General features: G+C 37.2%; 1 protein-coding gene across 4 annotated transcripts in view; it reads right to left on the bottom strand.

The window, feature by feature from the left end:
• The window catches only part of ADGRB3 (adhesion G protein-coupled receptor B3), a 730,754-nt gene that overhangs the window by 342,602 nt on the left and 363,968 nt on the right, over window positions 1-24,184 (bottom strand). For all 4 annotated transcript variants that reach the window (XM_082731305.1, XM_082731302.1, XM_082731304.1 and 1 more), the window contains 2 exons: window positions 18,928-18,996; window positions 15,295-15,403 (listed from right to left, as the gene is read on the bottom strand). In XM_082731305.1, the coding sequence (XP_082587431.1) occupies window positions 15,295-15,403; window positions 18,928-18,996 (178 nt within the window). The remainder of the gene's footprint in view (window positions 1-15,294; window positions 15,404-18,927; window positions 18,997-24,184) is intronic.

The following is a 24,184-nucleotide window of genomic DNA, read 5'->3' as shown; positions in this document are numbered from 1 at the left end:
TGGTGCAACCTCTTTGGAGAACAGTGTGGAGATTCCTCAAGAAATTAAAAATAGAACTTCCCTATGACCCTGCAATTGCACTCCTGGGTATTTACCCCAAAGATACAGATGTCGTGAAAAGAAGGGCCATCTGTATACCAATGTTTATAGCAGCAATGGCCACGGTCGCCAAACTGTGGAAAGAACCAAGATGCCCTTCAACTGATGAATGGATAAGGAAGATGTCCATATTTTTTATTTTTTTTAAGATTTTATTTATTTATTTGACAGAGAGAGACACAGCGAGAGAGAGAAAGCACAAGAGGGGGAGTGGGAGCTGGAGAAACAGGTTTCTTGATGAGCAGGGAGTCCAATGCAGGGCTTAATCCCAGGACCCCGGTATCACAACCTGAGCCCAGGGCAGATGTTTAATGACTCAGTCACCCAGAAGACTCCAGAGTATAAATTTTCATAGTATCGGAAACAACTGCATTTCATGGTATCGGAAACAACTGCACTAATAAATATTTTAGAACATACACAACCATACTCACTCACACCCACTCTCTCATATTCATATGTCAAAATCTAAAACAGAAGATTGGATTAAAGAAAATACATTACACTAGCCACATAAGAGTAATTATATTCCTAATGTTAAAATCCTTCTTATGAAAAATGTAAGTAGGCAGCATAAAGCAGAAAAATATTTTTGACTGTTTAGAAGACATTATTTAAAGACAAAAGAGACTAATTCACTTATGAATTCAGAGGTTACAGTTATGCTATAGAATTATTTGATGCATCCATAGGGATAATTGATACAGCTGGGTAGACTACAGGGGATGCATTACATGTTAAGGAGAGAAAATTATGAAATTAAATCAGAAAAGATCCTCTGTGTTAATCATTCAGAGAATAAGGATCTGACTACTGACTAATAAAAACAAGAAAGAGAAGAGGAGCTCCCGAAGACAGAAAAATGTAAATACCATTGGAATGTTTGGGGGCCTACAGAGTCATTATGCTACAAACGACAACTGGTAACAAACTCATTTTAAAATAGACAAAGCACAAATAGTTTTTTAGATTTAATTATATTATCTGTCTAGGAGTCTGAGATCCTGGTCTGCTTTGTGAAATAAACAGTAAGCATACCATTGTGATTAGAAAAAACAAACAAAAACGCAGGGTATTAAATTTAGGTAAGAACTTTAGCAGTTCCCTGGAGGAAGGGACTGTGGCTACTGGTGACTGAGTTGCATGACCACACAGTCAATCAGGAGCAGAACCCATATTTGACCCTACATTTATCCACTACCAATTACCAAGAGCCTAGTACACACCAGATGCTAAATAGATATTATATTTAATCTTTATAATAACACTTTAGGGAAGATATTATTATCTATACTTTAGAAAGGAGCCAACTGAGGGATTTAGAAATGAAATAACTTGCAGAAGGTCAACTTGTTGTGGTATAATCAAGTTTTGCAGCCAAATCTAGCTCCAAAGTCAGCATGTTTTCCTAGATACTAAATGGCATCCCTGTTAGCACTGACATAAAGAGCACCAGTCTTTAATCTGAGTCATATTTTTCAGTTGTCAAATTCAGTTGTCAAATTCAAATTTATTTGGAATTTAGCAAAAGAAGCAATGGAGAAATAATTTAGCATAGAATTCTTGGTATATCCAAATAAAATAAGACTTTTGAAAAGCTGAAGCCATAAAAATAGAAAAAAAAATAAAATCAGAGTCTCTTTTCTCTTCACTGGTTATTGTTACAGAGGCTGACCACTATAGCCATAGAGAAAAGCAATTATTGCCATAGAGACAGAATGGAATTGTTTTCGTATTCATACAAACTCACAGCAACTTCCTTCTAATTCACTGAAAAGAAGGCTTGCAGAATGCTAATTTTAGTAATTTCAAAAGCTTATATAAACCAATAGAGATCAGAGGTATTATAACAGTCAAATTTTGTTTTCGGTTGGCTTTAGATTTTGTTTCTATTCTGGTCTGTAAGTGTCTACCAGATCCTGAGGGAATTAACCTCTAACAGGAGAATATAGGCACACTGGGAAGAGCTATCATTCCAACATGCTTTAGATACAATGTTTTTAGGGAACTAGGGAGTCACTAGCTCTTAATGTTAATCCCATCTCTAAAAGTCTTCCCCTAGTTGGAGTCCTCTTCCCCTTCTCCTTTTTTTTTTTTTTTTAAGATTTTATTTTATTTATTTGACAGACAGAGAGAGAGATCACAAGTAGGCAGAGAGGCAGGCAGATAGAAGGGGGAAGCAGGCTCCCTGTTGAGCCGAGAGCCCAATTGGGGCTCAATCCCAGGACCCTGAGATCATGACCTGAGCCAAAGGCAGAGGCTTAACCCACTGAGCCACCCAGGTGCCCCACCCTTCTGGATCTCTTGAACAGAGGGAAAGCACTGTCCCTTTGTGCAAAATTCCTCTGCAGAGCTTCCATAGGGCACAGAAACCATGAGCAACTTCTTTGCAAAAACTCATGTTCTTTCGCTCTGGGTCCTGGGTGACTCAGTCAGTTAAGTGTAAGTTAAGTGTCCCACTCTTGATTTTGGCCCAGGTCCTGACCTCAGAACTGTGAGACTGAGCCCTCCGCAGTGTCGACTTTGCTTAGGATTCTCTCTCCCTCTCCTTCCTGCGTTCTCTCGCTCTCTCAAAATAAATAAATAAAATCTTAAAAAAACACAAATCTATGTTCTTTATAGAGATTAATTAAAAAAACTCAAGCCTAAAGTGGCTTTTGAATTATGCATCAGCATGTGAGAACCCATGAATTCTATCTATATTCTCACCTGAAGTTTTGAAATTGTGTTTTTCCATTCAGGACAACTTTCACAAGCTGTGTTCAAGATGTACCACTAAAGCATGTATTTTCACCATCTGTGTTACATGCATTTCATTCTTTAGGCTGCAAACTCTTTCTCACAGGCATTGATAGCAAGGGGAGGAGTCAATGTCTCTTTTGCTTTTCCTACTCATGTCCCAGTTTTGCTGAGAATTACTATGTGCTCAATGGTGTACATTCCCAACTGAAATTTGTGTGACCTCATTAGTTTTCCTCAGACCATGAGCATTTTCCCAGCAAATATAAAATCCAAAAGAAATAATGGGTTTTAGAGCCCAAGATGTGGACCTTATCTAGACATTCTCCACTAGACAGTTAGCTGAAAGAATGAAGACTGAATGAGTAACATGTTCACAAAATTTTCACTGGCTAGGAAATGTTATAAAAGGCTTATTAAAGGTAATCAGGTATTCTTTAAAAAATGTGTAATTGGCCAGAAAACAATTTTTAGATTCCTAATAAAGTAGATATATATGAAAAATATCACTACAAAAGAAATAAAGGTCAGAAGTCATTTTACCTTGACCTAAAAATACAGACTACATGAGTAAGATTTCCCCAGAGTCATAATAAAACCACAGTGAAGTTCTTTATATAACAGAAGTAGGTTAGAGTGTGGTTGGCTGAACAAGATAATGAAACAAATCTTTAACTTTCAATTACTAAGATGCAAAGGGATAAAGATACATTGATTCTGAATGGGAAGCATTGATGTAGGGCAAATTGTGTGAGTGCCCTTAACACCGTGGCAGCAAGGTTGTTAGGAGTAAATAAGATCATGAATATCTGTGAAAGTGTTAATTTGGGAAATGCTGTATAATTAATATAAGGAATATCTTACCAAATATTTTTTTTGAAAGCCTAAATGACAAAAGAAAAAGCAAAGACATTTTCCTATACATTGTACTCAAATGGTACCTCTGAAAAGAGTTCCTTGGAATAATAGCCCCTTTGTGACACTAGGAAATTTTTACTAAAATATACACTCAAATATTGTATCTGTAAAGAAGTAGGAAAAAAGGCCTTCTAAAGTAGCAAAATGTAGACTCTACTCTCTCTTAACTGTATTTAAGATAGGATAAGAAGCCAAAGCTTTTAAAAATCTGGAGACCAAATGAGAAATTTATAGGAGAGAAACAGAATGAGAGCTAGAAATTGGCATAATACAGGTATAGTGGAGAAAAAGTTTAGGGCATCTGGGTTATTTGAAATGAGAAATAATGGCTATTAACAATGTGTTCTAGTTTGAGTTTTTTAGGGACAAGAATCATTATTTAATGACTACATGAATAATTATGTCCTTGAATAGACTGTATAAAACAGATTAGATAAGCCTAAAAATATTATGTAACTATTTTCACTCCCGTTACCTTCTAGAAGATCACAGGCCTCTGATTATTTGAAGCACTATAATATGATCTATATTTTCTGCTTAAGGTACAGGTTGTAATCATGATACTAGCACTACTACAAATAACACCTTTTTTAAGCTAGAGAGATAAAGGTGTTTTTGCAGAGACATTTCCAATTTAGATACTTTAATGTATTCTTTTTAAATTAAAGATACATTTTTATTAAAAAAAAAAAACACCAAACACCACAAAATGGTTTAGAGCTGACCGGTTATGGCTGGACTTAGTTGACCCCTAAATATTTTTCCATTCTTGAGCTACCATGACTTTATAAATAGAAGACACACTAAAATGATGGAGAAAGTAGAATTTATTTCACTTGTTAACCAGCAGCTCAATCTGAGTTATAACTTTAAGAAGTCATTTTAAAGGAAAAATTTCATTCTAGCTTTTTTCCAGGGATTCAGATGGTAGAATGATGACAGAAGGCTGATGCCTTCACAGTATAAAATTTCTTATACTGCAGGAGCAAGAATGTCTGCTGGACTTAGAAACAAGAATATATAAAACATAAACAGCATGGCGACTATAGTTAACATTACTGTATTATATATTTAAAAGTTGCTAAGAGGGGCACCTGGGTGGTACAGTCATTAAGTGGTTGCCTTCGGCTCAAGTCATGATCCCAGGGTCTTGGGATTAAGCTCCATGTTGGGCTCTTTGCTCAGTGGGGAGTCTGCTTCTCTCCCTCTGCTCCTCCCTCTTGCTCTCTCTCTTTCTTTCTCTTTCAAATAAATAAGTAAATCCTTAAAAAGATAAAAGTTGCTGAGAGATCTTTTAAAACGTAATTAATAATTAATTAATTTATTTATGAGAGAACAAGATTGCAAGTTGGGGAGAGGAATGGGAGAAACAGAGGAAGAGAGAGAGAGAGAGAGAGAGAATCTCAAGCAGGCTCCACATTCAGCACAGAGCCTGGCTCCATCCCATGAACCTGAGATCATGAACTGAGCTGAATTCAGGAGTCAGACTCTCAACCGACTGAGCCACCCAGGCGCACCATAATGGAGAAGATCTTAAAAGTTCTCATTGTAGGAAAAAAAAAAATTGTAACTAAGTGTAGTGATGAATGTTAACTCAACTTATCATGTTATGATTTCCCAATATATACAAATACCAAGTCATTATGTTGTACACCTAAAACTAATACAATTTATATGTCAACTACATCTTAATAAAAATTTTTAAAAGAATAAGAAAAGAAAAAATAAATAAACGAAGACAAGCTTGCTTTGGATTCTAAGCTTTAGAGACATTTAAATGTTTGCCAAAATAAGTTTTTGACTTTATAGGATACAGATTTAGACATAAATCTGTCTTATTTTTGTAGTTGAGTTCTTGCAAGTGTACTGGAGACATTTTCTTGAGCCCTCTCTTTTTTTCACATCCTGTTTCTAACCATTAGTAAGCTCTGTAAGATCAAGCTTTAAAATGTCTCCAGGATCTGGCATCTTCTCACTCTTTCCACTGGCATATGGTCTAAACCAATGAGCTGTCTCATCTGGATACAATAATACAATGCAGTAAACACCCACGCTGGGTTGGTTGGCTATCTCTGTATAGCCAGTTCTACCCCACTACGGCCTGTTTTCACTCCACATTCAGAATGGTTCTTTTAGGACATAAATAAGATTAGGTCATGTTTCTGTCCACATTTTTCAATGGTTTTGCATCTCATTCAGACCTACCGTCATATGCCTTCCACAGGCTGGCTCCCCTCTCCAACTTCAGCCTCTTCACCACCCCCTCCTTTAGTGCCTCTACAATATCAGGCAATGGATGCCTCAAGACCTTTTACTTATTGTTTTTTCTGCTTGAAATGTTCTGTCCCCACATATAACTGTGCCTCATGCTCTCAGGGCACTCAGGTCTATATTGAAATATCACTACTTTGATTAGAGGTCTTCCATGACTATCTAGTCTAAAATGACTCTTTTAATTTTCATTCTCTATCCCCTTACCATGGTGGATTGCTTTATTTCTTTTCATATCATTATAACCACTGGACATGTTAGATGGTACTTGTTTGACATCTGTCTCTGCTATAAAACATAAGTTCCAGGGCACCTGGGTGGCTCAGTGGGTTAAAACCTCTGCCTCTAGCTCACGTCATGATCTCAGGGTTCTGGGATCAAGCCCCGCATTGGGCTCTCTGTTCAGTGGGGAGCTGCTTCGCGCACCATCACAACGCCTGCCCCGCCTGCCTCTCTTCCTACTTTTGATCTCTGTCTGTCAAATAAATAAATAAAAATCTTTAAAACAAAACAAAACATAAGTTCCATGAGAGCAAGAATGTTGTCTAATTTGTTCCCTGAGAAATTCTCAGAATGTAGAACAGAACATGGCACATGTTTATTGAATAAATGTCTAAGGGCTCTTAAAGCCATAGAGAATTATCAATATATTATAATGATACTTGGAAGCACCTAAAATAGAGTTCCCAGTTGGACGGAAGAGGACCCCTGAGTCGTATGTCTGGCTCATCATTAGAGGGTTTGGATACAGCTTTTGTCAGTAATCTCCCCAGCACTTCCACCCCCTTCCAGTGTTCTGGAATAAGAAGATCATAGGAAATATTATGAGATAATATCTATTAAATGAGAAAAATCAAAGAATTCATAGTGCTGCATTCCATTCCAAATCATAGTTTAAAACTATGTTTGAACTATTTATCTTCTCAAGGGAGTACCACTAAAAAAAAAGAAAAAGAAAAAGAAAAGAAAAGAATTTAAAAAAAAAACCAAAAATACGTATTTTTAGTTTTCCTCTGTGATCTACATAAAGACACCGCAGTTGTTTCACGTGTCTAGCAAGAAAGAGCAGTAGAGAGCCAGAAAGAGGAGGTAGAATCTGACACTTTCAGACTCAAGTCTAGCAGACTCAACCAACGTCAGTAGCTACAGACAGTAAATTGTGTATTCCTCAAGCTTGGTGTCATCTGACTACAAATATTTGATTTTTAAGAAAAGTTAAACAAGTTACAGAGACGTATGAACCACAAAACAAAGCAGTGACCGAAAGGAAAATAAGCCTAGAAAAGAGAAGCCACTTTATTTTATAATTATATCATCAGATTGAAGGTTGGTTTCTCAGTTGAAGAACAGGATATTCTGTGACAGAAATGATTACATTTATTAGTGAGTCAAAGAAATAATATAGATGTGATGTTGACGAGACAGCATTGTGGAGAGAAAAGAGATGTCAGAATTGTATTATGCCATTCTTCAGATTGAATTTGGATTCAATTTCAGAAAATATCAAGTATGAATGTTCATTCTGAAGAGCCCAGTATTTTGTATTTCTAAACCAAGAATAGATGGTGATATTTAGCTTGGCAAAGAAAAATGTCTTAACTTTAATGTTTTCAAGACACTAGCTTTATTGGATTACTGGGGAAGAACTGAAACTATACTTTCCAGAATCATATCTCTTAAGGTTTATACACAGGGACAACTTTTTTTTTCTTTTTCATTTTATTGATATATTTGACAGACAGAGATCACAAGTAGGCAGAGAGGCAGGCAGAGAGCGAGGGGGAAGCAGGCTTCCCGCTGAGCAGAGAGCCCGATGTAGGGCTCAATCCCAGGACCCTGGGATCATGACCTGAGCTGAAGGCAGAGGCTTTAACCCACAGAGCCACCCAGATGCCCCACAGAGGGACAACTTTTGAAATTCCTTTACAGCTTATAATTACAACATTCTGTATTTTGAGATAGTATTAGTCTAAAAAATATTCCCTTTTTATATGATACTGTCAACTTAGAATATTTCCTAAAGAACAGTTGTGACACAGTAGTTAGTGGGTGTATCAACATTCATCTATGCCAACTAAATCCTTGGAGATAATTGTATCAAAATGACAAGGGGGTAATCATTGGATTACCGCCTTGTGGAAAGCAGATAAAGAATTCAGAAATTTAGATCCTGTTCATTGTGTCTGAACTTTTCCTGGAGAACTTTTAAGTTATATCATCAGCAATCACCAAGGATTTCACATAAGTCTTAATAACTCTGATCTTCATTAGCAATAGATATTAGCTATAGTATTCATTTTGAAATATTCTTTCTCTACTAGTAATTACATGTCATTGATTTTATTCTGCCTTGTTTTGGGATTCTTTATGCCTACTACCTCTGACTATTCTTACTCTGACATCTGCTATATCTTTATGGGTTTTTTTTCCCCCCTCAACATTAATTTTTATTCTATAACTTATATAAACCTTCATCTAGAATAACATCTAAGTTTTATTTGAACACAAAATATAGTTCTTAATCTGGTTTATTACTGTACCTGGAGATCTCTCCATAACCATATATAACAGAAAATTTAATGATATTTAATCAACACAAAACATTATATTATTTTCAGGTACATAACAAAATAATTTGGTATTTATATATTGTGAGATGACCATGGCAATAAATCTAGTTAACCTCTATCACCACATGTATTTATAAGTTCTTTGTTTTTAATAAGGGCAACATCTTACACCATTTCTTTCTTATTACTATTCTGATAGTTGAAAAAAAAATCTTTGGTGGCTTCAACTGTCATTTATATGCAGTTGATTATCACATATATATAATAAATTTGACTTCTCTACTAAAGCCCAAGACCACATTTCTTTCTTTCACTTGAGTGTTACACTTACATCTTAACATTAATATGTGAAAGACCCTCTCAGATGTTTGTTGAATAAATATAATCACATTTTTTTTCTGACACCTTAAGTTATGAAATATTGTCATTTCTGCCTCAGACCTCAAATTCATAACTATGATTTGGTTTCTATTCCTATTACCACTAACTCAAGTCTTCCTAATTCCCTCATGGATTGTAAAAGGTCTTCCAGTTTCCACATTTAAAGTCTTTTTTTTTTTAAGATTTTATTTATTTATTTGAGGGAGAATGAGTGAGAGAGAGCATGAGAGAGGAGAAGGTCAGAAGGAGAAACAGACTCCCCAAGGAGCTGGGAGCCCGATGCGGGACTCGATCCTGGAAGTCTGGGATCATGACCTGAGCCGAAGGCAGCTGCTCAACCAACTGAGCCACAAAGAAAATTCTATTTCTGCTCTAACATAATCTCTTACCAAGCACAGCTCTCATCAGGTCAAGCTTTGGTTGCTCTCTATTGTCTTCAGAATTCAGAACCATCTCACACCATGTCTCACCACGCTTCTCTAATTTTATTTCATTTTTCTTTACTTCCATACATATGTATTTTTATCAACATAAACCACTTATCTGCTAAGCACAATCTCAACTTTGAAGCTCTGTACTGTTTCTGTTAAAAAAACTGTTCTGGAATGTAACCATCTCCTTGCCATTCATTCTCATGTTGAACTGTCAACAATCCAGTCATCCTTCAAAATCTACACTAAATGCTTCCTTCTTCAATAAGTTCTCAAGATCCTTAATACAGAACAACATCTCTTGTAAGGAATCTCTACATTTGGTTCATATGACACATACCAAACTGTGTTTTATTTATTAATGTAATTCTTTTATGTCCTAAATGAGGCTGCAATCCCCTTGTAAGCCAGAAGATGAGTCATTTATTTTAATGACGAATTAAAGGTTTTGCTTATAGTAAGAGATAATTTTCTTTTGATTTTAATTGAACAGAGTTAGTGGGCTAGCAACATGTAACACATTACTATCTTCCTTGAATTCAGTTTGATGAATACAATTCAAGTTCTAAGCCCAAAACAATTAACTTCTAAAGAACAATCTATTCTTACCAACAAATAAAGTAAATATAAAGGCTACTTGAAGTTGTTGTGGAAAATTGATGGCTAAAAGCCTAATAAAAATTATCAAACACTTTGCTAAGGGGTTAGACAAACTTTTAGAATAATGGAAATCCATTAGAGGCACATGGCTCTAATCATGGAAGATCTCACACATTCTAGTCTGCGTTGGAACACAAAATGCTGGGCCAGAAATAATGTACTTTTTTTTTCGCTTTCAGTGCTTCACCTTCTTTGCTTTATGTTACTGCCTCCAAAAATCTTACCATTTTTGAATCATAAGTCTAATTGCTATTCTTTGATTCCAGTTTATACTGTAATAAATATAAAAATTGTAAAAGAATGAGCAGTTTCAAGAAAGAGATAGTGGTTAGCAAAACACCGGGAACATGAAGGCTAAAATATGGGAGGAGTTTCCAGAAAGTTTTCCTGAGAGGAATTTCAGGGACGTGTTGTGGGAAACACAGGGCTGCAAGGGACTGCAGAGTAAAATGCTTACAGAGAAAGAACAGAAAGTAAGTTTAAACAACTCTTCAAAGAATGTTTTTGTTGAAGAAAAACAACTTTAACTTATATTAAATAATACTAAGATATAGTCCCCCTGACCTAATTGATAACAATAATATATTTTAAAAAATCAACAAATTCATATCTTTTACTAAAACAAAAACCACTTACTTATGCAGCATATTTATAACATTTAGTATATAATTTTGCAATAAACTGAGACATATTACAAATTGGGATTTCTCTGTACTGTATAAATTCTTCATGTTCATTCATCTATTCAGCAACATATAAGCTCTTTATGTGCTTAGTCTTTAGTAAGTGCTCATTAATTTTCATTTATTATAATTATCATATCTCTATTTTGAATGTCAAATTCATACATGAATATGAAAAATAAGTATTCTGTTTTAAGCCCAATTATTTTATGAATGCCCAATGTATTTTATAATTTTTAGCTTGTTTAATATCTTTGTTCATAGAATAATTTTTCAAGCTTTGTATTAACTTTCTTAAAACCATAAGTCTTTTGAGAAACTGATCAAAGCTACAGACCTGCCCCCTCCAAAAATGAACATGAATGCATTTATATCAAAATGTTCATAGGTTTTTAGCATAAAATAGCATTTCATTTATTAGAAGCTGATGCAAGTAGGGACATTTTTCAGAAAAAAATAAACTTTAAAACTTCATTTCAACTAATTCTGAAGAAAATCTTTCTAAGATATGTCTTTCATTTTCTTGCCATCTTAATTAGATTATAGACACTTCTATCTTAATGAATAGAGGCCATGATTTTAGATATTAAGTGTCATTCTAAGTCTTAGAACTGGTTGTTCCTACAGCAGGGGCTCCATAATCTGCTACATTCTTTCAGGATAGCTTTGTCCTTATTGTTTCAGCATTTCACTATTACATTTGTTATACACGTGTATCTAACAACACTATCTCTGCTTCCAACTCATTCTATCTAAATCAGGAACCAGAAAACAGAAATGCTGAAGCAATATTTGAAGTTGAAATAAAAGACTATCAGCAAGGTTCTAAGACTTTCTTACTTCAGTCTATGGTCTTTATGATATTTATTTTTGGCTATTCAACTCTGTCTTTCTTCAGAAGCTTACCTATATCCCAGAAAAGTAAGGTGGCAATACATCTAGGCTTTATGGGAAAAAAAATAAATAATCATTTTAAGAGACATGATGATCTCCTGTGGTTCTTTAAATAGTCTTAATCCAATACACACTGTAGAAAATGACCATAAAGAATAAGCATCCTTTCTTAGTTACCTAGCATCTATTTATTATTGATTAGCTGTGCGTACATGTGTGTTTAAATGTGTGCACAAATCAGCATGTGTGTGTGAGTGTGTGTTCAGGATAATAAGCTTAATGTTGGGTAATCAAAATTTGTTCTTAGGATGTAAGACAAATAAGTGACAACTCTCACATTTCATAATTTGCTACTGTAAATTATCCTCTGTGTGTGTCCTTGTCCAAAACTTGGGAAATATCAGACAAAACTATATAACGATGTTTTACATATGCTAGTCCCAAATTGAATAACATGAAGAATATGAATAGTAATTATTATTTATATTATCCAATTTGATACTAGTGGATTGTGATGGTTAATTATATGTATCAACTTGACTGGGCTAAGGAATGCCCAGATAACTGGTAAAACATTATTTCAGGGTGTGTCTATAAGGATGTTACTGGAGATCAATATTTAATCATAGACCAAGTAAAGATTGCCAACAATGATGTGGGTGGGCATCACCTGAGAGCTGAAAAGAACAAAATGGCAGAGGGTGGATTTGCTCTCTCCTTGAGCTGGGGTATCTATCTCCTGCCTACAGACATTGGTGCTCCTGGTTCTAAGGTCCTTCAGGTTTGGAATGGAACTACATTATCAGCTTTCCTGGCTTCCAGCTTGCAGACAACGGATGACGGGTCTTCTCAGTCCCCATAATTGCATGAGCCAATATCCCTCAAATAAATCTCTTCCTATATATCGACTTAAGTCTTACTGGTTCTGTCTCTCTGGAGAGCCTAACTAATATATGGATACACTTTGGAAAAGTCCAACATGTTATTGAGAATAACCTTCGTCTAGTCATGAAATAATAAGTCAGTCTCTGGGTAAGTATTGGAAGGAAATCAACAATAAATAAGACCTCTTTGTATAAAAGCATTGTATAATAATATTTGGAATATTTATTCACAGAATATAACCTTTTAAAAAAACATAATTAGTTATACATAAGTGATCAGAAGACCAAATCACACTGTCCTTATGCAAGACTGAAGACAGTATAAGACAATATTGGCTTTATCTGCAGTACTAAAATGCTTTGAGTTACTATATTTAGTATTTATACATGTCTTAAAGTTTAGCAATGATAAAGGAAGTTGGCAAACCTAGAAAACAGAATCTTCATGCAAAAAATACACAAAATTTTCAAATACATAATTTTGGCAAGTCAAAAGGAAGGTAAAGAGTAATAAATGTTCATAATTTACAGAATTTTTGTAGTAAATTATACTAGACTGTAGAGGATTTCATATATTGTTATTCAAACAGTGCACTTAAGTCCAAATTGAAGTTTACTAGACTCTGAGATTGGCATTCCTTTTTTTTTTTTTTACAGCTTTTTTGCCAAACTGAATAAAGGCCATGTATCAATTTGATACTTTCTTTTAAAGATTTTTTCATTATTTATTTATTTGAGAGAGAGAGAGAGAAAGCACACCCAAAGGAGGGGAGAGGGGAAGAGGGAGATGGAGAAGAGCCTTAAGCAGACTCTGCACTGAACATGGAGCCAGATGTGGGGCTCAATCTCATGATCCCAAGATCACGACCTGAACAGAAGCCAGGATTTGGACGCTCAACCGATTGCACCACCCTGGTGCCCCTTCCCAATCTGATACTTTTAATTGGCAATGACTTTTAGAATTAGATGTTAACATTTACAAAAAAAGAATTAAAGAAGCAATACCTCTGAGTGTTTCCCCCTTAATTTTTCTTGGAAATTTGTGTAGGGACTCATCTGGCACAGCAGCCTTCGTGGGTCCTCCTCGCCATAGAAACCATAAAGCCCTTTAGAGAGTGGTTCCAGCTTCAATGACCAAAACCCCCAGAATCACTCTAGGTTTTTCCTCCCCTCTACCAGATAACTCATAGCCCAACATACTATCCCTTTTTCTACAGAGTTGATCTTTCCTCTCTTTGCCCAACCACTTTTGGAATGCACATTTAACTTGGATTTTCTCTGATTTCTGAATAGTCTCCAACAAAGATACTATTTTTGGTTCCCTTTCCTTCTCATCACTCAGTGTTTAGAGTAAGGGACAGTTCACTCCATTCCTGAACCAGCACAAGCTGCTAAACACCCACTCAGAGGGAAAGTCTGGGCCCTCAAACTGACTCAGAAAGTGGATAAAAACATAAATCTAACTGAAAGGTCTCATGCTGCATGATGATGGTATATTGGCATGGAGATGTCCCCCATTTAAGGACTGCATTGCATAGGCCCTCCTCAACTGAAAAATATTACCAGCGATTAGTTATTATCCTTTATTATTTGAGGTCATCCTGATGGAAGATATCTTATGATCTCATGAGTCCTTATAGGACTAAAATACCTTTCAGAAGAAATCAAGTGTGAAGTGAATGATTAAAAGCTATGATATATGTGTGTGTGTGTGTGTGTGTGTGTGTGTGTATATTATATGTTTATATGTTCTGTACTAGTTGAACTCCCCCAGTTAATCACTCCAAAAAGTTAGGTATCTTCCTGATCCAGAAATTAAAGCTTAAACATGTCATGAATAAGAATCTGAGGAAAGCTATATGTATTTAAAAACATTATCTATAGTTCAGTGGTCTTTAGGTGAAGACTACTAAAGCAGTAAAAAATGACAGAAAATCTGAATCACAGCAACATTATGAGAGGAAACTTCTAAAGAAATGAAAAAACTGTAAACCTATATCAGCTCAGTGCATCTAATATTTGAAAGACTATTTCTGTACTCTCACCATGTTTTTTACTACAAAGAGTAAAAATCTGCCATTTGGTTAACTTACTGTTGTTGGTTCAGTGTAATTGTGGTGCTGAAAAGTTGTGTAGGTTTTGCTCCTCTGTGTAATTCCTCCCCCATTAGAGACAATTATTAATTATTGATTATTACTGATGCACTCTAGCAATACAGAATTCACTACAGAGGGATGGGAGAGGGTCATTGTGCCTGGGAGTCGCTCAGGAAAACTAACGCAGCAGCAAGAACACCATGACCTTGGAAGGTCTCCCGAAACATGCTACAGCCTGTGCTGATTCAGCACATCCCTGGGATGCTACAAAAAAAGTAACTTGGCATCCTCATGAACAATGTATGGAAGATTATGAAGACTCATTAAAACAAACAAACAAACAAACAAACACTCAAGAATATACATTATATATTTTCAACATTAGCTCAGACACCAATGAACATTTGGCAAATGGAAAAAGACAAGATAGACAAGATAAACACTCTAGGAATCCATACAAATGTGTGTGTCTTTGTGTGTGTGCGGGTGTGTGTATAATTACATGTGGTTGGGCCTATCTAAAAATGAGACAGTAAGTATCCACAATATATTACTTACATATACCTGAAGATATGCGCAATGGATATGACACTTAGAAATATCTGGCACAGATACCTGCAATTTTTTTAATTTCAGTAAGATTTGGGGAAAAAAATCCTATTTCTTACCTACATTTCCAGTCATTAAGTATGAATTCTGAAAGGCCATCATCCCCATTCCAACAATGTGTATAAAATCTTCAATCACCTGCATTAACTCTATTGAGCCAGGATAAATCTAAAAAAGAAGCAAAGATTGGAAGGAATAAAAAGTCTACATAATGGAATATATAACTGGAATAACAAAAACTACATAGCGAGGTCACAAATGAGCTCTGATTTATTGGAAGGAATTTCTGCAACTGGCAGCAGTTGTATTTTTGAATCACTAATTGAGAATGATACCAGGTGTCACACGGCAAGAACTTTGAAGGTGATATGATGTAGTGATTAATTCTCCATAAATCTAAGGAAACTGAAAATATCTAACAGATTGTATCCTTAGAAACTGCCCCTCTTTACTTTCGACGGGATCCTTTCCCCACTTCCCCACTTAAATATTGCACAGAACAAACACTGACATTTGGGGGCTTTTCACATTTTTTACTTAGCATCTATATGATGGTCACTGAAAGAAAAAAGCAATTATCGTCATCACGAGAATATTGACAAACTAGTAAGTTCGCTGCAAACTAACTTTTATACCTTGGGAGAAACATTTACTTCTACAACCGTAATAGCTATTGAATGAATAACAATGTTGGCAATAATTTCAGGATCATGACCATAGCTGTAGTGTGGGTGCTTCACAGGTAGGTGCACATCGCAAACCCAACACCACGCCCCCTTACACACTGCCAAGGGAGGAGACTTTGCTTAAAGACACCCTGATTCTGGCGCAGGGTGTGAGAAGTGAAGGTCATTTAGAAGGTCATATGAATGTTACTCTGTATCATCCATAATGCTTATACAGTCAGCCTGTATTAGAGAATGACATTAGAGCAGAAAGTCTTTTGAAGATGGGTCGTTTCGTTTAGCCATTCAGCACGACTGCCCCTTGGAGCCATGAAAAAATGAAGTGGATTAGAATTGTAGTGGCTTTGTCTTTACAAAGGCTGGTGCAGGAGGGGAAGAGACAGTCTGATTAGCAGAGAAGTATACAATCAGAGGTGGAAGGGGACTGGAGTAAAAGGGAGCTACGCTGGGCAGGGTGAACTGCAGGTGGAGTGTGGAATGTTTACAGGAGGCTGTGGCTGCGCCCCACTAAAATTCAGACACTGAGAATGCATCATATAGGTACAGATATTTGAAGACATGAACAGTGGCTATTACACTTAGAAATGTGTAGCATGGATACTTGTACTTTTTTTTTTTTTTAATTTGGAGAAAATCTGGGGAGAAATGTTATTTCTTATCTATTTCCAATTATTAAATATGAATTCTGAGAATTCATTGTCATTATCATTTCAAAAATCTACATGAAATTCCCATCAGCTCCAAGCTTTCGGCTACTACTGTATTTTTTCTGCTGTTTCTGTGAGGTGTATATGAGTATGTGTTGTGTAAGGGTAAATACAAATTAAAAATAGGAGTCTTAATTCTGCCTGCTGAAAATGAGAGATCCATCTCCCAGCTCCATATCCTTCATCCTTTTTTTTAAAAGCATTTACTTTTGAAAAATAATAATTGTTAAGTTCTTTCTCCTTCTCTTTGAGATGTATGTAAATCTTTTAAAAAGCTAAATAGACTGTTATAGGGAAGACGTAGGGATATCTTTCAGAGAGAGACAGAGGTGATAACAAGGAAGACAGGGTCTCTATCTCTCAGTTTCTGTGGGAGGGGAGGAGTGTTAACCTTCAGCAGGTACCTTGCTCTAAGTTGCAAACTACCTGCATGAAGATAGAAAAAGCTTATTTCCCCCTCCTCGGATAAAGCCAGTTAACTAACAAGTGGTCACCCCATTACCGGGTGAATTTAAGATGAACTATGTGTGGCAAATGGGGTTCACCATTTGTGCCACAAACCTGGAGACTCATTTACCATGTGGCTGCCATTGTAATAATACCTTTCAGTAAAAGCTATAAAAGAGTTGTCGTTGTTTGACTTCAAGTAGTTACCTTTACTTACTTCTATTCAAGTAGTTGTCTTTAAAAAGGCATTAAGGATTATCACAACTGAAAAAAATATTTAAAAGGTAAGAATATAGGTAACTCAAAATCACAAGTAAAGGGATGGATTAGGGATTCAGGGTTTTTCATTGATGAGGAGTTGTATACTACTCGCTGTTCGTTCAAGTTGGGACCTCACAGTAAATAATGCCATCCGATGAAGTGTAGTCTTGTTTAAAAAAGGGTATTATACATTTACTCTAAACATATCCATAATTAATAGTCTCCTGCATTCTGGAAAGATGTGCTTAGCCTCTGCAGCTGTATTCTAGGGAAAGACACCATTTCCTTCCAGTGAGTGAATGAGGCTCTCCTCTAGAAGAAAGCCAAGGACAAATATATAATTCAAGCTAGCAGAAAAAGATAGATTCAGGGTCTTACACTGAGGAGTGCTCTTTTTTCTTCCTATGGCCAGAAGCACAGAATTTGTACCTGATAATGAGGTAGACCCACGCTGGACTATTTTTAGAGCCTCTATCATAACAGGAATAAAGGGCATGATTTGCTCCTGAAGGCCAAGAACATGATTATAAGGGGAGAAAGGGATAGATGGTTCACTTGAACCGCAGAAAATATTATTATTTCCAAGATTGCACTGTTCTCTCAGAATTAGCAAAGGTCAAGTAGAAAACTTAAAGTATTTCAATACACAGTTATATTAAATTTCCACAAGAGTTTTTAAAACGTGCTTATTCTCCCTCTCTTAACCTCTAACCCACTTTTTCTGTAATTTGGGGGGGGGAGTGTTATTAACCATACATAGTTAGTATAGCACAAATGTCAGTGAAAGGTATTTTAAAAGAATAATCAAACCAATAAGGCCACGTGCTACATTGATCATGCATAGCAGAAAGAGAAGAAAAGCAGAATTCAAATTTTCTTACGAGAACTCATTTTTACAGCTCTTGGCTTTGAATCCAAATGCACATCTGCATATCTTATCCAGATTATACATAATGTTGTAGTAAATGCAAGGGATTTTACTTGTTATTACCCCACAGTTTGGTTTATAATGTATGCTTTTGGATTTGCTGTTTCTCCCATAGTCTGTAGGCAGGAAAGAAACTGGTTGCTAAGGCATATAGTTACTAGGTATTGCTACCTCAAAGTGAGGAATTACTTCATCCTGTTCAGTTTTTCCCACATTTATAGCATCACTCAGTCCATTGATTGTTAGGATAAAACAGATCACTTATTTCCTCTCAAATTAGTATAATGTAATCTAGGATGACTTTTATTTTTTTTAAGATTTTATTTATTTATTTGACAGAGAGAGACAGCGAGAGAGGGAACACAGCAGGAGGAGTAGGAGAGGGAGAAGCAGGCTTCCCACTGAGCAGCGAGCCCGATGTGGGGCTCTATCCCAAGACCCTGGGATCATGACCTGAGCCAAAGGCAAAGCCTTAAGGACTGAGCCACCCAGGTGTCCCTAAGATGACTTTTAGATGCCTCCTTTTATGTTCTTGGGACAGCAAACTATTAATATTTTTTAACATTTCCTTATTTTTGAGAAAATATTAAAATATTTTCCACATACTTTTTAAGCTTTCCTTAACCAATTTTGTTTTAAGTTTTGAAACGGTTCCAGGCTTACCTGTTGTGCATCCTCCCATTTTTCCTTGTTTTCTTCATCTAGAAGGTTGCTAACTATTTGGAAGAAGTTCTGCAAATTAAATTGGATAAAAGATTTAATGTTACATGAGGAATCCACTTTTCAAAAACATCCATTTGAATTGACTGCATGATAAGGGTATAAACACTCTGTCATATTGCTTTATAACCCTAACATACCATTCTAGAAGATCTCCGAAGGCCCTGCCTCAGTGCCATACTTCTGAGATTTCTCTATAACTTCACATACGCACCTCAGAAGACACCAGAACAGGTAAAATACTTGGGTTTACTTAGTGATTATATGGAATATGGAACATGGAATATATGGAAGTGATATCTTCCATTATAGTCTCTGTATTGTATTCTGTTGTGCTATCATAAAATTATTCCTTGCAAATGAGTTTTCTTCCTTTGGTAGTGAAAATCCCTTGTGTAGGTATAATTACAAGCTATCCAGTTAATTGTGAACCATGATGGCTAGTTCTACTGCTGTTCTGAAGAACACTAGCGAAGACACAGGCCTTGGGCAAGGCTGAGGCACGTGACAGGCTTCCTCACATGGATCCTGGGTCTGCACTTCCTGGCTATTTTACTTAAACTTTTACCACTACCTCTTGCAAAGATGACATGGAATTTTCCAAGTACCTGGCATATAGCACCTGGTTAAGTGCTCAATAAATCCTAGCTATTTCAAATTATTATTCTTTATTCTGCCTTTGGCCAGCAAGCCAAAATGGAAGAAGGAAGAGGCTCAGTTGCAAGTTCCTATTCAAGGGCCAAATCCTAGTCATCATCCTCGTGGGCTAACTGCTGAAGATCTATTGGTTTGACTTTCGTCTAGCAGTATCCCTGATGAATTTCTGGTTTTCCCTTTCCATGCAGACAGGTGTGTTTGGGCTCTCATACACAAGCAGAGGCTCAGCTGAGATCATCTGCATTAGTGCCCATTTGACACACAAGGGATCTTGACTAGAGAGAGACCTTCCTGCTCTCCCACACTACACTGTGTCTTCAAAACTCAGAGGCCAGGAGAAGATCAGAGTGTCTGTTGAAAATGAATAGTGACTTGGGGTCACGGGCGACCTAGGAAGTGCAAAGTGAAGCTGTGACATTTATCTTAAGCGACATGGACCGCGGTCCCTCGGTTGTGTCCTCAGGGCCCATCTCTTCTTCTTGGCTTGTATGTAATTCTGCAGGAGCACGGACTCATACTGATACATCAGCTCAGGAGAAGACCCGCGTGAGGGGAAATAATCGCAATTTTTTAGCCTCATCAGCCTCCCTCCCTATCCAGCTTTTCAAAGAAGGTCTCATTTATTCAAATGCCAAATAAAGTCACCTGTTTTAGAAGAAAAACAAAGCTGCTTCACTTCCTCTTCTCTTGTGCTTTGAAGCTGTGAGTATCTATATTTAATTGCCCTATTTGTGCTATTTATTTCTCCCGGTAATCACATGGTTGAAACAGGTTTCAAGTCATAACCCCTGTAAAAGTTACAGAATATTTTACGCGGCTCTTGAAAAAATTGCAAGTCTGTTTTCAATTCGTTTAACCTTTTTGTGCTACCAGCCATTTTTTTTCCACTTAAAATTTCCTGGTTGGAGTGATAACATTTGAAGGGCTTAGTCCGTTGAGCTGTAACTCTACCTATGGGCAGAAAGAATTAACCTTCGGCGTTCTCCAATTGCCTATGTCTGCTTAACTCAGTAGGGGACATGCTGCTAATGAGGCAAAAGTTGCAGATTTCATCCTGTCCATGCCAGTTAGTGGTGGTGAGGTCCACGGCCGCGGTCTGCACCCTCACCCCCGCTAGCTTTCATACACAGGCATGCCACCGCTAACAAGAGACACCAAGAGAATGGGAAGCAATTTGTGCAGACATGTATCCATTTCTGAGAAAACATTTCACAAAGCAGGTTTTACTGATAGTGGGTCAGTGGCTCTGCACTGTATATGAAGGTCAGGGAATAGACACAATCCCTTGACCAAAGCGATACATTCCGAGTTCAATTTTTTTTTCTTAAATTGCCAAAGGGCATATATGAAAAATACAAATTACTAAAATATACCTTCAACTAGGCAAACAGTATAAGACATGTCTTTGTATCACCTTCCAAAGCAATATGTCGGGCTTCATTAATCAGGGTGGAAAAGAAATACAGATAAAGTTTTCCTTTCTCCCTGATGACTGGGCAGGGAATGATCTGCCATGAGACCATGTGGGGCACAGTGAGCTAAGCCTGAAAATCCAAGGAGGGGGCTGGGGGTACTTACGGGAAGATTTTCTTATTCTTCAGTGTACCCTCAGTACACACAATGCCTTGTCCTGGGCCAGTATTTAATGGAGCCCTAACTTAAAGGAAATAATGAAGTCACGTGGCCACTACACCTCAGGCTCTCGAACAAAACTCAAGCATCATTCCCTTGAGCAGACCCTGCTCTCATCTCTCTATCAAATCACTTCGACATTTGCTTAAAGATAAGACCGAGAAAAGAGTAGAATCAAGCTGAACAGTATTTTTTGAGAAGGGACATATAACACTTTAGGCCACCTGACTGAATTTTTGAGGAAAGTCCGAGGCAACTTCTCTGAGAGCAGACGTACGGCTCGCTGGAGTTCTCCAGGAACTCTGCTCATTCTGGCAGGATCTCTCTCTTGGTGACTTATGGGTCAGGTCACTTATGTTAGGCCCTGAGCTGCAACTGACAAGAGGTTTTTGTTTCCTTTTCTTTTATCAGCCCCAATCTCTATGACCTAGACTGTTCTGAAAAATTAAGTGTCCTTGGCCAAAGCTGTTTGGAGCTTCAGCAGGGCAGACCTGGCTCCAATGTCCCCCACATTCATTAACTGTGTGGTTCTAGGCGCATGTTGCCCACCTCTGCACTCCTTCTCTAACCCGTACAATAGAAACCAGAGATACTGGATGCCTGCCAGAGCTATAGTGAAGCTTGGAGTTAATCCCTAGCACACAATCTGACACACGGTAAGTGCTCGATATATGGCAGCTTTATGATTTTATTCCTTCCGTGTTATCTTTTTTATGACTGGTGGCATGATTTGTATTTATGGCCACACGACGGCAAATATGCCCCATAAGGTTGTTACAGAATTTCACAACCCAGGGTGCTCTCTCCTTTTCTCTTTTATAGCCTCTTTCTTTCCAGACAGTATGTGTAGCACAGAACTTATTCACCACTAATTTCAGGGCCTATCATTTGTCCAGAGAAAGCTCTCCTTCCTAAGAAATGCACGCAGCTGGGAGGGTTTTCAGTGTGGTTATTATCAGACAACTACTATGTGAGAGGCATTGCACAATCGTTTGCTGGACACAAAGGTCGGGGGCACGACTCCTCACTTATTCTTTGCGGTGAGTATTATGAAAATCGGTGCAGTAAATGTCTGTTATAAGAGAAGCCATAAATGTTTCTGCCACATTCAAAGTGCAAGTCCTAGGTTTGGTCACATGAGACTAAAAACCACTCTATTTTCTGGAAAGTGGTAACTAATGATTTGTTTTACATCTGATTGGCTTCTGCTTGACAAATTTCTCATGTATTCTATAAAATTTTCTATATAGATTCTATAAAATATATATGAGTATTTAGATTTTGCTGAAGTCCTTGTGGGAACAGAGCCATAGATGAAGTCAGTGATTTGAGATAGCTGAGCTCTGGGAAACGTGTTCTTCTTCTCTTAACCCATCAACAAAATGCTTGCGCACTGAGAGATGAAGATGAGCCCTAAGGAACAGGTTTAATAATGTAGATCTGAAACTTTTAAGGATTTATGATGGTCTTTAAGAATTGTGATGGTCCTGACTAGAAACATAGGAGGAACATAAAAAGTCGTAAAGGCTAAATAAGGAGTCAGAGATGAGCCGTTAGGATAAGGATGCGCAGAGCAGGACAGGCTATTGACTCCCCAATCAGGAGAGATATTGATAGTGTAAGGCCATGCATGATTTAGTCCATTCTTATAGCTCTGGGTCTGCCTTAAGCTATCCTGCCCTACAGTCTCTATATTACAGGTTCATTAGACTTCTTTATGCATCCCAAACTCTTCCCTGCTTAGCCTCTGGACCTATACAATGCTGTTCTCTTTCCTTGACTGCTCTATCTCCTGTTCTTCATTCAAAATTAACAAAACAACAACAACAAAAAAATCCATGAACAAAGGAAACTGTCAGTTCATAGAAGTAATCAACCATAAAAATAGGATGTAAAGGGCATGGTTGTATAAAGAGCCCCTGTTCTCTGTCCTGAGAGTCGGTTTTCCCCAATACACACTGAATAAGTATTCATCGCTGGCTCTACTCCATCTCTACTTCCCTGCCTGACCGACTCATCAGAACTACCATGCACTGACCCAGGGAGAACAACCGCACTTCACCTTAACATAAAAGAGAGGACAGTAATGCAGGCAGCCATCCAACTGTATAGCACCCACTTAAAAGGTGATAAACATGCTGACTTGTAGTTGCATTGTGTGGTCTTCTCTTCAATTATATCATCGTTTTTAATTATGATGTACTTGTATAATGATCAGTTCGGGGCTTTTCCCTTCACCAGCTTACACCTCGTTGGGATTATTTCACTCTTATGCCCTAGTGTACAGCATAATACAAGGAAAGTGTAAATACTCAAATATTTTAAAATGTGTATGAAACAATGGGCTAGACATTGAAAGAATTAAATAAAATTAACAAATGGCCCCCACCTAATTTTCTACCTCCTTTCAAATCAACACCTTCCTCTGCCATATATCAATGCCAGCAAGTTCCTCACTACGTCCAGAGAAGGAGATATAACACTTACTTTTACAGATAAGAAGACTGGTTATCTTGAATGAATATGGACTCAAACTCTTCCTATTTAAAATGGCATCCTGAAGTCTTGGGACCATTCTAAGCACAGACATACTTCCGAGACAATGTAGGGCCTAATTAATGGATGGGAAGGAGCTGTGCATGGCTGACCCTGGTCCTCAGATTTAAATCCACTGATGAAGAGACCTCCTCTTTCAAAAATACAGTTCAGGGCACATGGGTGGCTCAGTGGGTTAAAGCCTCTGCCTTGGGCTCGGGCATGATCCCAGGGTCCCGAAATCGAGCCCCACATCGGGCTCTCTTTTTGGCAGGGAGCCTGCTTCCCTTCCATTCTCTCTGCATGCCTCTCTGCCTACTTGTGATCTCTGTCTGTCAAATAAACAAATAAAAAATCTTTAAAAAACAAAAAACCA

The sequence above is a fragment of the Mustela nivalis genome (assembly GCF_964662115.1).
Source record: "Mustela nivalis genome assembly, chromosome: 5".
Lineage (NCBI taxonomy): Eukaryota > Metazoa > Chordata > Mammalia > Carnivora > Mustelidae > Mustela > Mustela nivalis.
The sequence above is the reverse complement of the archived record's forward strand: the minus strand, read 5'-3'. Positions and strand labels throughout refer to the sequence as shown.